The 15,755-nt window shown below is 37.6% G+C and overlaps 1 protein-coding gene across 2 annotated transcripts in view; it reads right to left on the bottom strand.

Annotated features, from left to right (window-relative positions):
• Window positions 1–15,755, bottom strand: part of PREX2 (phosphatidylinositol-3,4,5-trisphosphate dependent Rac exchange factor 2) — a 299,061-nt gene that overhangs the window by 98,053 nt on the left and 185,253 nt on the right. For both annotated transcript variants that reach the window (XM_034668152.1, XM_002925213.4), the window contains 5 exons: window positions 13,932–14,026; window positions 12,456–12,538; window positions 11,641–11,731; window positions 10,855–10,983; window positions 3,575–3,616 (listed from right to left, as the gene is read on the bottom strand). In XM_034668152.1, coding sequence (XP_034524043.1) covers window positions 3,575–3,616; window positions 10,855–10,983; window positions 11,641–11,731; window positions 12,456–12,538; window positions 13,932–14,026 — 440 coding nt within the window. The remainder of the gene's footprint in view (window positions 1–3,574; window positions 3,617–10,854; window positions 10,984–11,640; window positions 11,732–12,455; window positions 12,539–13,931; window positions 14,027–15,755) is intronic.

Raw genomic sequence — 15,755 nt, 5'->3', positions numbered from 1 at the left:
AAAATGAACTTGTGGGACTTCATCAAGATAAAAAGCTTCTGCACAGCCAAGGAAACAGTCAAAAAAAACTAAGAGGAGCCCAAGGAATGGGAGAAGATATTTGCAAATGACACTACAGATAAGGGACTGGTATCCAAGATCTACAAAGAACTTCTCAAACTCAATACACGAGAAACAAATAAACAAATCATAAAATGGGCAGAAGATATGAACAGACACTTTTCCAATGAAGACATACAAATGGCTAACAGACACATGAAAAAATGTTCAAAATCATTAGCCATCAGGGAAATTCAAATCAAAACCACACTGAGATACCACCTTACGCCAGTTAGAATGGCAAAGATAGACAAGGCAAGAAACAACAATTGTTGGAGAGGATGTGGAGAAAGGGGATCCCTCCTACATTGTTGGTGGGAATGCAAGTTGGTACAGCCACTCTGGAAAACAGTGTGGAGGTCCCTTGAAATGTTAAAAATTGAGGTACCCTATGACTCAGCCATTGCACTACTGGGTATTTACACCAAAGATACAGACGTAGTGAAGAGAAGGACCATATGCACCCCAATGTTCAAAGCAGCATTGTCCACAATAGCCAAATCATGAAAGGAGCCGAGATGCCCTTCAACAGATGACTGGATTAAGAAGCTGTGGTCCATATATACAATGGAATATTACTCAGCTATCNCGTTACCTTGGAATTAACTTAACCAGAGACGTAAAGGACCTATATCCTAGAAACTATAGATCACTTTTGAAAGATATTGAGGAAGACATAAAAAGATGGAAAAATATTCCATGCTCATGGATTGGAAGAATTAACATAGTTAAAATGTCCATACTACCCAGAGCAATCTACACTTTCAATGCTATCCCGATCAAAATACCGAGGACATTTTTCAAAGAACTGGAACAAATAGTCCTTAAATTTGTATGGAACCAGAAAAGGCCCCGAATCTCCAAGGAACTGTTGAAAAGGAAAAACAAAGCTGGGGGCATCACAATGCCGGATTTCGAGCTGTACTACAAAGCTGTGATCACAAAGACAGCATGGTACTGGCACAAAAACAGACACATCGACCAATGGAACAGAATAGAGAACCCAGAAATGGACCCTCGGCTCTTTGGGCAACTAATCTTTGATAAAGCAGGAAAAAACATCCGGTGGAAAAAAGACAGTCTCTTCAATAAATGGTGCTGGGAAAATTGGACAGCTACATGCAAAAGAATGAAACTTGACCACTCTCTCACACCATACACAAAAATAAACTCCAAATGGATGAAAGACCTCAATGTGAGACAGGAATCCATCAAAATTCTAGAGGAGAACATAGGCAACAACTTCTATGACATCGGCCAGAGCAACCTTTTTCACGACACATCTCCAAAGGCAAGAGAAATAAAAGATAAAATGAACTTATGGGACTTTATCAGGATAAAGAGCTTCTGCACAGCCAAGGAAACAGTCAAAAAAACTAAGAGACAGCCCACGGAATGGGAGAATATATTTGCAAAGGACACCACAGATAAAGGACTGGTATCCAAGATCTACAAAGAACTTCTCAAACTCAATACACGAGAAACAAATAAACAAATCATAAAATGGGCAGAAGATATGAACAGACACTTTTCCAATGAAGACATACAAATGGCTAACAGACACATGAAAAAATGTTCAAAATCATTAGCCATCAGGGAAATTCAAATCAAAACCACACTGAGATACCACCTTACGCCAGTTAGAATGGCAAAGATAGACAAGGCAAGAAACAACAATTGTTGGAGAGGTTGTGGAGAAAGGGGATCCCTCCTACATTGTTGGTGGGAATGCAAGTTGGTACAGCCACTCTGGAAAACAGTGTGGAGGTCCCTTAAAAAGTTGAAAATTGAGCTACCCTATGATCAAGCCATTGCACTACTGGGTGTTTACCCCAAAGATACCGACACAGTGAAGAGAAGGGCCATATGCACCCCAATGTTCATAGCAGAATTGTCCACAATAGCTAAATCATGGAAGGAGCCGAGATGCCCTTCAACAGATGACTGGATTAAGAAGCTGTGGTCCATATATACAATGGAATATTACTCAGCTATCAGAAAGAACAAGTTCTCAACATTTGCTGCAACATGGACGGCACTGGAGGAGATAATGCTAAGTGAAATAAGTCAAGCAGAGAAAGACAATTATCATATGATTTCTCTCATCTGTGGAACATAGGAACTAGGATGATCGGTAGGGGAAGAAAGGGATAAAGGAAGGGGGGTAATCAGAAGGGGGAATGAACCATGAGAGACTATGGACTATGAGAAACAAACTGGGGGCCTCAGAGGGGAGGGGGGTGGGGGTGGGGATAGACCGATGATGGGTAGTAAGGAGGGCACGTATTGCATGGTGCACTGGGTGTTATAGGCAACTAATAAAGCATCGAACTTTACATCGGAATCCAGGAATGTACGGTATGGTGACTAACATAATACAATAAAAAATCATTAAAAAAATAAAAATATAAATATTATTTGGCAGACACAATCCAGCCTTTTCAAGTGGAGAGCATAATTCTGTAGCCAACAATATGGAGTAATTTGGCTCCATTCTGCTGCCATCATATATATAAGAGGGAAAAAAAGACTGAGTAAACAAAGTAGGAAAAAGGAGACTTATGACAGGAATAGAAAAATAAAATTGAAATCAGAATAAGGATCTATAAGAATAGCTATTTGAATATTAATGATTAAAGCAATGCATTCCAAGAGCACTTCTGGAATCAGCGTAACTAAGTTTGAATTTCATCTGCCACCTACTACTTATGCATTTACTCAATCAAGCATCTAACCTTCCACATGCTCAAAAATACATTTGAATGAATACCATTTCTATTTATTATTATTAATCGGCTTGCATGTTAATTTCTTCACTTTTAAACCTGTGGAAAGATAACAATATTCTCATAGAGTGATCATGAGTACCCAAGGAAATCCATAAATATAAGGTCTATAACTGTGTGGTTATTAGTAAAACTAAAAAAAGTAAGATATTTTTGTTATTATTATTACTCAGTCAAAAAGCAAGACAACGACTTGTTTAATTAAAGCAAAAACCAGATGACAAACAAAAAAAGCCCTCTGGTTAACTTGACTCATTCATTCACTTATAATTTAAATTTTCCAGGTGTGGTAGATTGTAAAAGACTCCTTCTTCCAAAGTACGGGTCTGCTTTTCCACCCCTTGAATCTGAGCCCACCTATGTCCTTGTTCATAAACAAAAGTTAGACATAGTTTCACAATCAATTCCGTTTGCACAATCTACTTTACCAAAACCTGCTCCCTTTCTCCTTTTTAATTATATTCTGTATAAATATATACGTTTCCATGTTTGTACCAATAATTAAAGATGAGCATGTTTTTGTGTTTTTATTAAAACTCAGTATTTTTAAAAAATCTTTGCAAGGCTTTAGCGAAAGTAGGGATTGTATTTCCATCTAATTTGTTGAAGGCATTTCCTTGGTATCATAAGACTTCTAAGGTCATGGACCACAATAATTTCAAATAGTAAAAATAATGCAAAAATATTACCTGAATATTCAAGAAGAGCCAGGAGTATCCTACACTTTACCTCTGCAGAAAAAGAAAACATTAAGAGTTAGTTGTTCAGCCTTTTTCTGCCACTAGCGCCACATTTTAATTGTGTAAGTAAAAATTAGCACAATCTTACTATACTAGAAAATAAAAATCCCATTTACTTGACATGCTATTCGTCCTATCTGCCTATATAAATTCTATCCATTGCTCAAGATGCTAAAATTTCTTACAGTTTATTAAATTAGCCTGTGAAACACTATTCAAATCCTGCTGCCTTTGTTAAGTAATCCTTAACTGCTGTAGTTTGCATGGTGTTCTCTAAATTCCTGTAGCTTTTATGGTCTTGATCAATAAGCTCTAAACAGCATTTTTTCTTAGTTACTTAAACTTTTAAAGATTACATGTGCATTTTATAATCTTTATATATAATTATACATACATTATGCATTGTATATTAGAATTATAGATTGTAATTATACAGATTATATTTATAGATTATATAGTGTGTATATGTGTGTATATATATACACAGTGTATATGTTATACACACTGTATAAATATATATGTAATATATACACTGTGTATAATCTCTCTCTCTAGACTTCCTTTCCCATCTATATGTCAAGAACCGCCCTAAAGGGCAGAACAATACTAAATATTTCCAAATACTCTTCTTCCCAACCCATCTCCAAACAAGGGCAATCACAAATGTTTGATAAATGATGTGTGTTAACTTCATACTCATTGCTTTACTTCTAATTGGTAAATAGTTTACTAGCAGTAAGTTAATATAAAAACATACAGAGCTTCTTTTGTGCCCAGGGTTATGGGAAATAAAAAGTTTAGGTTGCATCCTATTCTAAACAGGTTCACAATAGATTCAGAGTGACAAAAGTACCTGATAAGAAATATAGGAGATACTCGAGAGGACATGACATTTTACAAGTGCGAACACAAGAACAAGAGAATTTCAGATGCAGGAAAGTATCCTGGATGAATAGTCACAAGACTCATCTGCTATAGACATCCCACTTATCCACGTGGGACATTCCAAGACCCGCACTGGTTGCCTGAAACCACAGATAGTACCAAGCCCCACATATACTATGGTTTTTCCTGTACATATATATGCCAAAGTTTAATTTGCAAATTAGGCACAGTAAGAGATTAACAATAAGTACTAATAGAATAATTCTAATAATATACTGTAATAAAAGTTACGTGAATGTGGTCTCTCTCTCTCAAAATATCTTATTGTACTGTAGTCATCCTTCTTAAGATGATGTGAGATGATAAAATGCCTGTGTGATGAGATGAAGTAAGGTGAATGATGTAGGCATCACGACATAGCGTTAGACCACTACTGATCACTACAGATAAGTCATAAAAGAGGATCATCTGCTTCTGGGCTGTGGTTGACTAAGAGTAACTGAAACCAAGGAAAGCAAAACAGTGGCTAATCGGGTACCCCTGTACTAGCTTTGCGGTCTTCAGAAAATGGCTAAACCATAGCTGACCTTTGGACAACACAGGTTTGAACTGCATGGGTCCACTCATATGTGCAATTTTTTCAATAAATACAGTAGAGTACTGTAAGTGTATTTTTCTTTTCTTCATGATTTTCTTAACATTTTCTTTTCTCTAGATTCCTTTATTTTAAGAATATAGTATATGATACATATAACATACAAAATATGTATTAACTGATTGTTTATGTTATCAGTAAGGCTCTGGTCAGCAGTAAGCTTTTAGTAGTGAGGTTTTGGGGGAGTCAAAAAGTATATGCAGATTTTTGACTGTGCAGGGAGTCAGTGCCCCTAACCTTCATGCTGTTCAATGGTCAATCGTAATTTCAGTTTCAAGGTGCTCATTCATAAGTGATGATAACACCTATATTATCTATTTTATAGGCCTGTGTCGGAAAAATAAAAATAAATGGGGATATATATTAAAAGCCTTGGAAAACTATTTAACATGCTGTGTATCTGTAACGCACTGTTATTATTATAAACTGAATCCAGCTAAAAAGTTGGTATACAATTCTGAGTCTTGAAAATGGTTTTAAATATTTTTTAAAGTTACAATGTACGGAGTAGGTACATATCCTGAGAGTGGGAATGAGTGTTAGCAAGACAATATAGTAAAGAATGAATACCAAACATCCGACAATCTAGCACAGAAAAGATTTTATTATGTGATTTAGAGACTGAGATTGGGATACAATTAGAAAGCCTCATTGAAAAATGGCATCCAACAACAGATTGATGAGTTTAGACTTATCTAAGAAAAATCACTGTAGGGGCGCCTGGGTGGCACAGCGGTTAAGCGCCTGCCTTTGGCTCAGGGCGTGATCCCGGCGTTATGGGATCGAGCCCCACATCAGGCTCCTCTGCTATGAGCCTGCTTCTTCCTCTCCCACTCCCCCTGCTTGTGTTTCCTCTCTCACTGGCTGTCTCTATCTCTGTCTAATAAATAAATAAAATAAAAAAAAAAGAAAGAAAAATCACTGTAAGGTTCTGGGGCAGGGTACTAAAATTATGAACATAGTTTTTTAGGAAGCTGAATATAATATATAATAATATATAAATCAGAAAAGATAGAGATGAGGGGATTAGCCAGAAAACTGTTCCAATTACTGAGGTAAGAAGAAAAAGGGGGAAAAGTAGAGACTTTTGATTAAAAAAAAAAAAAGGAAGAAGCTCTTTAGGATATTTGGGACAAAGGCAGAGAAAAAAAAGAAAAAAATTTAAGTTGCTGAAACAATGGAAGATTTTGAAAAGAGCACAATTTTTGTAGGGAGCAAGAATTGAAAATGTGTTTACTAATAAACATTTGAATTTAAGGTGATGGTGGGTCCAAGTCTGTCACCAATTCCAATGTGTGTTTTTTTCCCCACAGCACCAAGCAATCGTTTAACACTATCTGGGTATCGTACAATTCAACTCAATTCTGGCATTTTCTACCTGGAGGTAGCATCAGATCTCACAGGGTGAGGGCTCAGTCCCACAAGACTGCCTTCCCACACCCCCCACACACACTTCAGATGCCAACTGCAAGTCCAGGATGTCACCTATGCTTCTAATTGGCTACAAATCGGAGGTTTCAGTGATTCTCTCTTGGGTTTGATTAATTTGCTAGAGTGGTTCACAGAACTCCAAGAAACATTTTACCTACTAAATCACCCATTTATTGCAAAAGTATATAGCTCAGGAGCCAGATGGAAGAGATGTGCTGACTAAGGCATGGGGATATGGTGCAGCACTTCCATGCTCTCTGAATGCACCACTCTTCTAGAACCAACCCAGAAGCTCTCTGAACCCCATCATTTTGGGATCTTAAGGAGCTTCATTACATAGGCAGGATTGATTAAATCATTGGTCATTGGTGTCTGAACTCAACCTCCAGCTCCTCTCTGCTTCCAGAAGTTGGGGGTGGGACTGAAAGTTCCAACTCTCTAATCACATGGTTGGCTTCCTTGGCAACCAGCTCCCATCCTTAGAAGTTTTCCAGAAGTCACCTCACTGGCATAACAAAAGATACCTTTGTAGTTCCCATCATAGGAAATTCCAAGAGTTTTAGGAATTCTGTGCCAGGAAAGGGGACAAAGACCAATCTAGTAAAAACTTCTTCAGTTGGCTGATAATCTGAGACCATAATCTGAGACCATCAGTGTAGAGATGAAGCAGGAGGCAGGCATCATCTTAGTGCTTAGTGACACAACAAAATGAATCTATCCCTCACTTAGCCCACTGTGTTTTCTGCTGTCTTCTACCCTCAGTTTGGCAAGCTAAGATATGAACACATGAATGGCACAGTGTGATGTAGCTTAGGAATGGCACTGTAACAGTGCTTCCTACATAAAGACAATAGAATTATTATATTTTGATACCATTTGGTATATACTTGATAAGATATTTTGAAATTAGAGATGAATGAATGATGAGGTTCAGAACATGCTACCCCAGGGGCGCCTGGGTGGCTCAGTCGTTAAGGGTCTGCCTTTGGCTCAGGTCATGATCCCAGCGTTCTGGGATCGAGCCCCACATCAGGCTCCCTGCTCAACAGGAAGCCTGCTTCTCTCTCCCCCACTCCCCTTGCTTGTGTTTCCTCTCTCACTGCCTCTCTCTGTCAAATAAATAAATAAAATCTTAAAAAAAGAAAAAGAACATGCTACCCCAAAATATGGCAATTTGGTATACTGAAAGGAATAAGCTGAAGGAATTTGACAAACAGCAGGTGTATGGAGGACTCTCTGATCTCCCCCTACTCTCCTGAAGCTGGTCATAAAACCTTTTTGTGAGAAGTGCCCTCCCAATCCCAGAGGAAAGGAGCATCCTTATTCCCAAAGATAGAGGGATAGTGAGAGGAACAGGCCTTGCTAAGTTTCCCCAGTTTACTACCCTTAGTGCATACCATTTTGCCGTATCACATTTTCCCAAAGCTTTTTACTCTTTATCAAACTCAGTATAAAAGCACTCAGGTTTAACCATTTCTTCTGGTCTTCATTGCCTTACAAAGTCTCCTGTATCATGTAAAACATATTCAATAAATTTATATGCGTTCCCCTTGTTAATTTGTCTTTTGTCTGACTGATTTTTATAGGGCCCAGACAAAGAACCTAGAAGGTTAGAAGAAAAAAAATTACTTTTGTCCTCCCCTACAGAAACATGAGAATGGGGTTATCCCAGCTACATATATAAACCATGAAATTCTGGCGAGGTGACATTATGTTGAATTTCTAGCCAAGACCTAACCCTTCATTATATAAAGACAATTGGGAAGTAGAATGAAAACTACTTTAAGTTGAATAGAATAAATTCGTAATGAATTGGTGAGGTTACTTCAGAGAACCTCCAAACAACAAGCAGTTGATTATAAGGATCTCAATGCCACTGCCTCCATCCTATATAATAGGATCAGACAACACAGAGGACCAGGAAATGACAGCTTGACCTCATCCTTGACAGTCCATTGGTCTGAACCAGTGATTAATCATTTTTTAAAGACTCACTTAACATAGCGACAACCACAGCACTTACCCAAAGAATAACTGCATCTCACTAAAACTTGGAACCAGGGATGTAACTTAAATTCTGAAAAGAGCCCTCCCCACACCATTCACTGGAAGATACAGCACACCCAACCACACTCAAGCTATTGGGCTCCCCTGACCCAGAGTGGCATCCATATTCACGACATACATCAATCAATATATGTAAAGAGTTAACATTCCTACACCTGCTTATTGTGATATGTGTGAGGCATTGAGGGCATAAAAGCAGGACTTAAGATGAAAATGTAAGATTTTTAAAATGAATACTATTAAAAATTAAGTTTTTTATCCTGCATTAGAAAAAGTTTATATCTTAAAGATAAATCTCCTCAGAAAACAAAACAAGAAAGGTTTAAAGATTTCTCTGTTCTTAACTGATATTGCATTTACTCTGAAAACAATTATAATGTAAAAAAGAACCTCAAAGAAAATGAGAACAAATGCATTTATATATTTTTACAAGATTTTATTTAAATTCAAGTTAGTTAACACATAGTGTATTATTAGTTTCAGGGGTAGAGAGAACAAGTGCATTTAGATTCATGAATTATAATTTCTAGGAGTGTTATGATACTGGCACTTATTCTGCAAAAAGAAAAAAACAGAAACCTTCTACTCAGTAAAATATATGTTTAAATTACTTAAACGAAGCAATCTTTAAAAAAGTGTGTTTATCATTTTTGCTATTCATTATTTTGGGAGGTTTTAAATTCAGACTTTTCATTAAATGTGATGTTATAATCTGTCACAAATAACCATTATATTTAGCTATAAAATAAAAATGAAGCCAAGAAATCCAGCTGTCAAAAATGAATGATTTCATCACACAATAGTATTGCTGTGATTTAGGTGGAGTTTTCCATATCTGTACAAACATTTCCTCTACTGACGCCTAAAGAGTATCTATGCTGTTATATCTGAGTATAATTTGAGGCAGAAGACTTAGTAATCACAGAACATATACACATTTCTGTCATTTAGTAAATGAAGAAACTGAGGCCCAAAGGAGTTATGTCACAGGCTCAGACCCTATCCAGTTTAAGAGCTCTCTTTCATCAGCAAAGTATACAACTCTCTCTAAGATGGCAGTGACTGGGGGTCCACTGTAATTCTCCTGACATACAAGTGACTGAAGAATTTTAAAAAAAATTTTTTTTTTAGATTTTATTTATTTGACAGAGAGAGATAGAGAGGGAACACAAGCAGGGGGAGTGGGAGAGGGAGAAGCAGGCTTCCAGCGGAGCAGGGAGCCCGATGCGGGACTTGGTCATGACCTGAGCCGAAGGCAGATGCTTAATGACTGGGCCACCCAGCACCCCAGGAATAAAAATTTAAACTCAGGCATATACTTATTTATTGTAGAGGTTTTTCAACCTCTACAGCACTACTGACATTTTGGGCCAAAGAACTCTTTGCTGTGAGGGACTGTCCTGTACATTGCAGAATGTTTCACATCCCTGGCCTCTACACACTCGATGCCAGTAGCACCCCCACAACTGTGACAACCAAAAAATAGCTCCAGACATCGACAACCACCAGTCTAATGTTGGGAAGAAAATCACTGAATTAGGCATCTTTAAAAAATAAACAAATTTCTCATTTCATCTTTTCCACCATAATTGTTTTAGAAACTCTCAGAATTTTCTACTTAATACCATGACCCTAAACAACACATAATCAGATGCACTAGAGTTGTCCTGAAATGTTGTATCTCCAACTGCAGATTATATCAATTATAGGATGAGTAAATGATGTCATGATAGTTAATAACAATAAACTTAGACAAATATTAAAAAGAAATTTATAAACCAATGATGTAACCTATCCTATTATTTCGATTCTTGCAGATTCACAATTAATTTTTTAGACTTCCCATAAAACTTAGCTTCATGACTTTCGCGAATCCTTTAGAAATTTTGCTGATATTGTTTCATATTACAAAATATGAAACTTTCCACATTCCGTGTCCTCCCAAGTGTGAGCCCTTACTTTATTCATTGAGAATATTCTCCATGATACAGTGTACATCATTTAGACCCTCGGAACACAAGGCTGTATAAGCCTATTCTTCCTTTTGCTTCCTTCCTCCCTCACCCTTTCCAGTTCTTTGATTTTCCTCATGACCTGAAACACTGCAAAAAGTAATCAGTGCATTACTGAACTTTTGGTTTTAAATGATTATTGCTAATGCTATGTAATGTTCTTTGCTTTTCGTCCTGACCTTCAACAAATTTTCTGATGTTCTGAGCAAGATTCCGGACACTGCTGGGAAGATTCCAAGGGTCTTGCTTGATGTGAAGCCTTAACCTTTTTGGACAACTCAGCTTTGGTTCCATTTCCTGCTGAAATTCTAAATAAATACAGAAAATGACTGGTAAGTTTCAACCATTTACCTAACAGTTAACAAACTGTGAGCTCCAGGATCCTCTTTCATTCCTGTTGTCTTGGGTTATTAGCATGGTGGTACTTTCTCTAGTTATATTACAGGAGAAAATTGGTTAAATCTAAAAAAGAAAGGCTAACATTATTTTCTTACAAACATTTAAGCAAAGGAGCAAATTTAGATAAACACTCTGTTTTCAACATCTGAAACTAGATGTCAGAAAGTGGCGGTCCTAGATCTTGTTCTGTTTGGCTGCTCTGTTTGTCAAAGCACATTCTCGAAACCCGTTCCCCCACCAATGGGCTACAACCAAGTAGACATTGAGCTGGTTTCAGCAAAAGTTGAAACACTCCACACATATGCAACACTTACATCTCTTCAATTAACTTATTACTATTTATTCTAGCCCCTATAGGCATCGCACATTTTAAACTTGCAAAGACATTTAAAAGATGCTATACTGACTTTTTATATATATTCAAAAATTATCAAAATGGAATTAATATGAAAGGAATTATGAAACATGAGCACCCATTTTCTTCTTACACTATGCTTTTACTTCATGACTCTATTATTTCCCACCTGTTTCCCGACTGCTTCTAATTGTGATTTTTTAAACCTTACCTTGTAATCCTTGAGCTGGTGTGAGGTACTTGGTTTGCTCAAAGGCCCTTACAACAGCTTGCCCTTTTAGGAGATTGGTAATCGAATCCACCTACCATAACAGCAGAGATTTCTGAAAGTTACATACTTCTCATAATACATAATATACATTTCTAAGAGTAAATCATGTAAAATATTTTCATCTTAAAGCCACATTATTTTTGCAATCTCATGATGCTTGCAAAATCCATCTTTAAATAAAATATTGGAATAAATTCACTGATAACACTTGCAATATTTCTTACTATCCTACCATATATTAATATAACTATACTTAATATATTCATTTTACAAAAGAAGATTTCTAGAGTTATTTTTAAAAACTCATAAGTCCTCATAATCTTTTTCAAAGCAGTAAGAGCCTCTACACTATGAATTTTGGTTACGGATATAAAGTTTTTTAAAAAATGCAAAACATCAACACAAACACCAAGAGAATCTTGTGTTTCTTGAAATTAAGAATAGAGTTAAGGAAGAAATGTCATAAAGAATTCTGAAAACCTAAAAAGAAACAAATAATAAAAAGAATAACTCCTGTATTTATAACTGCACTTTTTTCAAGAACCATAAAATACTTGACAGTCATAGCAATCCTTTGGGTTCGTTGGCTAAAGAATCTTTATTCACTTTTTAAATTGTGGAAATTGAGGTGAAGGGGATGGAGGGACTGATTGAGGACTTTCCATTCTTACTCTAAGCTCTTTTTACTATGTCTGAAAAAGGGATCCTGACAGTTTGATGTGTGGAGGAAAGACCCATAACTGTCTCAATCATACCTGACTGAAAAGATGCTCAAGGCAGCTGTGTATCTTGTCCTGTTTATCATGAGAAATGCGAACACTGAGAGGAAGCTCATCACCTAGATAGAAAAAATAAATCATCTGTCTTTAACAAGATGAAATATTTTAATATAAATAAAATTAAAAAATAATAATTAAACATGCGCTTATTCCATCATGTTCTTATGATCAGATAAAGAATTCCAAAAAACTTAATAGCAATTAGGATATCAGATGATTGCTGTTTGAAATAGAGGTGGAAGCAGAGTGCCTCACAGGAAAAAACACTATATACCCTATGTCAATGATTTTTTTCAAATAATGCAGTTTTCTTTCTTTTTTTTTTAAATTAACATATAGTGTATTATTTGTTTCAGGGGTACAGGTCTGTGATTCATCAGTCTTATACAATACACAGAGCTCACTACAACACATACCTTCCCCAATGGCCATCACCCAGTTACCCCTCCCCCATGCCCCTCCATGCCAGCAACCTTCAGTTTGTTTCCTGAGATTAAGAGTCTCTTACGATTTGTCTCCCTCTCTGGTTTCGTCTTGTTTCCTTTTTTTCCTCTCTTCCCCTATGATCCTCTGTCTTGTTTCTCAAATTCCACATATCAGTGAGATCATATGCTAATTGTCTTTCTCTGACTGACTTATTTCACTTAGCATAATACCCTCTAGTTCCATCCATGTTCCATCCATGTTCTTGTAAATGGCACTATTTCATTTTTGATGGCTGCATAATATTCCACTGTATATATACACCACATCTTCTTTATCCATTCATCTGTCAGTGGACCTCTGGGCTCTTTCCACAGTTTGGCTATTGTGGACATTGCCGCTTTAAACACTGGGGTTCAGGTGCCCCTTTGGATTATTACATTTGTATCTTCACGGTAAATACCCAGTGCAGTTTTCTAACGGTTAAATAGTTGAAATAAACTGCATATTTCAAAATGAAGATGTGTCCTAATTGGAGGCAAAGCCTTTGTTCTTAACACACCCCCGATAAGATGTTTGTAAGATATTTCTATCAGTCAGTGTTTGCCTCGTCATTCTTCTCCCCGTCACCCACCACCCACACACGGGGCCACTTCGGGTGCATCTACTCTCTCCGAAGTCCTCAGGTTCAAAGCCCGTCCCGCCTCCTCACACAGTCAGCAACGCTTCATATTTTAGTATAGCCTGTTTCCTGTGTACCTAGCCTCCTTCATAGTACCATGAAAAATCCTAAAATATATATTAAGATCAGATTTCATTTGTTTCTTTCTTCTCTTTTCAGTTCACTCTGTTCACAACAGGATCGGGACGTTGGCTTCATCCAGCACGTGTGACTGACGGGCAGCACGTGTGGCTGCCAAGGATGACTGATACAAGATGAAAACACATGTTAATCACACAATGTAGCCCCTTAAAGGCGTCCCGCAGAGGACGAGCCGCAGAAAGGACACACGTGTCCGCCCCACGCACCTGAGTCCATCTCATCGCTGTGAAAGTACGAGCTGCACTGGCTGCTGCAGATGCTGGTGAAGGAGGCGATGGAATTCCTGTTGCTGTTGCAGTCGCTGGGAGGAAAGAGGCACACGTCACTTTCGGAGCGCATTTGCCGTTGCCCTGCCAGCTCTTATTAGACAAGCATGTCATGCCACAGTGAGACTTACATAGGTCTTGGAGAACATTACGAGAAAGATAAATTTTGTGTGACTCACATTTTGTCTTAGGGTTTAAAGAAATTTAAGTTCAATCACATTTCAAAATCTCTTAAGCCGAGTAGGCTGATTCTGAATGAAATTTTTTAAATCTGAAGTGAGAAAACCAGCAGTCAAACCGCACTTAAAATTCATCATTATCTATTTGAGGCGGTATGTCTGTAGTTAATGTGCTAATAGAGACAAGGTCCTGTTTCATGATCTCTGCCTTTCAAGTCTTTCCGGTAGCTTTAAATTAGAACTCATCAACTGCACGCCAAGCTTCCTCGGAGAGGACCGGCACCATGTCCCACCTCAGAGCTCAGCACAGGCCCACAGCTGGTATGTGCTCCATAACGGTCAATGTCAAAGGAAAGAATGTGCAAAAACGTTTGTGTGTGAATATGGACACATGACAGATTTCAGACAGACTATAAGAGACAAAATATTTTTTTCCTCTCAGAATCAGTAAAAAGGACTTATTTAACTTTAAATTTACATTTAAAATTTCTAGTTTAGCCTAGAGGGAGACTCAGAGGGTAATTTTAATTATCTGATAACTAGAAATTGAGGTAAGAAACTATTTTTAGATCTGTAATTTCCCATTGGAGAAAAACTACAGGTTCCTATTAAAGAGTCTACTGGTATCCTTTGAAGCTAAAAGTAAATGAAATGGTAAAAGTGGTTAATCTGTGTTATATATTATTAAATCTCTAGGAATAATTAACTCTTACATATTTGTTAAAATCCTTTTCATGTAGAAATTGGGATAGTACAGTAGTTACGAGAAGAAACCGTGAGCCAGACCACCTGGTTTCACAGGCAGATTATTAACTCCTGTGGCCTCAGCTTCTTCACATGTAAAATGGATTTAATATCGGCATGTGCCCCATAGGGCTGTGCGGGGAATTATGTGAGATCATCCTGTTTCCCCTTGTGTCTGGTAAAAATATTCTTAATGTTAACTATTAGTTTGTGCTAAACATCTCTGAGAAGAATAACCTTAATAATAATTACTTCATTTTTTTCATTGTAAAACACTGTATAATAAATAACAGCGAATAAGAGAATTTTGTCTTCGATTAAAGCGAATAAGACGGGGGCGCCCAGGTGGTGCAGTTGGTTGAGCACTGACTCTGGTTCAGCTCAGGTCATGATCTCAGGGTCGTGGCATGGAGCCCTCGGCCCTCAGCATAGAGTCTGCTTGAGATTCTCTCTCCCTCTCCCCCTCCCCCCCTCAAATAAATAAATAAATCTTTAAAGTAAACAAGACAGGAGATGCTGAAGCCGCACACACAGCACATATAGCCAGTGACGACAGTTCTCAATGAGGTGTCAGGTGATACGAGGATTCAAAGGAAGCTCACTGGAGCAGCCCAGCCATTGTTGGAAGGGTGATGGTAGCCAGATGGCAACAGACTTTGAAGGGAAGGTGTCACGGGTTGATTGCATCTCCTCCTAAAATCCACAGGTTGAAGTCAGACACTCAGGACCCAGGAATACAATCTTGTTTGGAGTGAGGGTTTTTCCAGACATAATCAAGTTAAAATGAAGTCATTAAGGTGGGCCCTAATGCAGTATGACTGGTGCCCTTCTAAGAAAGGGA

The sequence above is a fragment of the Ailuropoda melanoleuca genome, chromosome 9, assembly GCF_002007445.2.
Source record: "Ailuropoda melanoleuca isolate Jingjing chromosome 9, ASM200744v2, whole genome shotgun sequence".
NCBI classification, from domain to species: Eukaryota; Metazoa; Chordata; class Mammalia; order Carnivora; family Ursidae; genus Ailuropoda; species Ailuropoda melanoleuca.
This window is presented reverse-complemented; position numbering and strand designations above follow the sequence as displayed.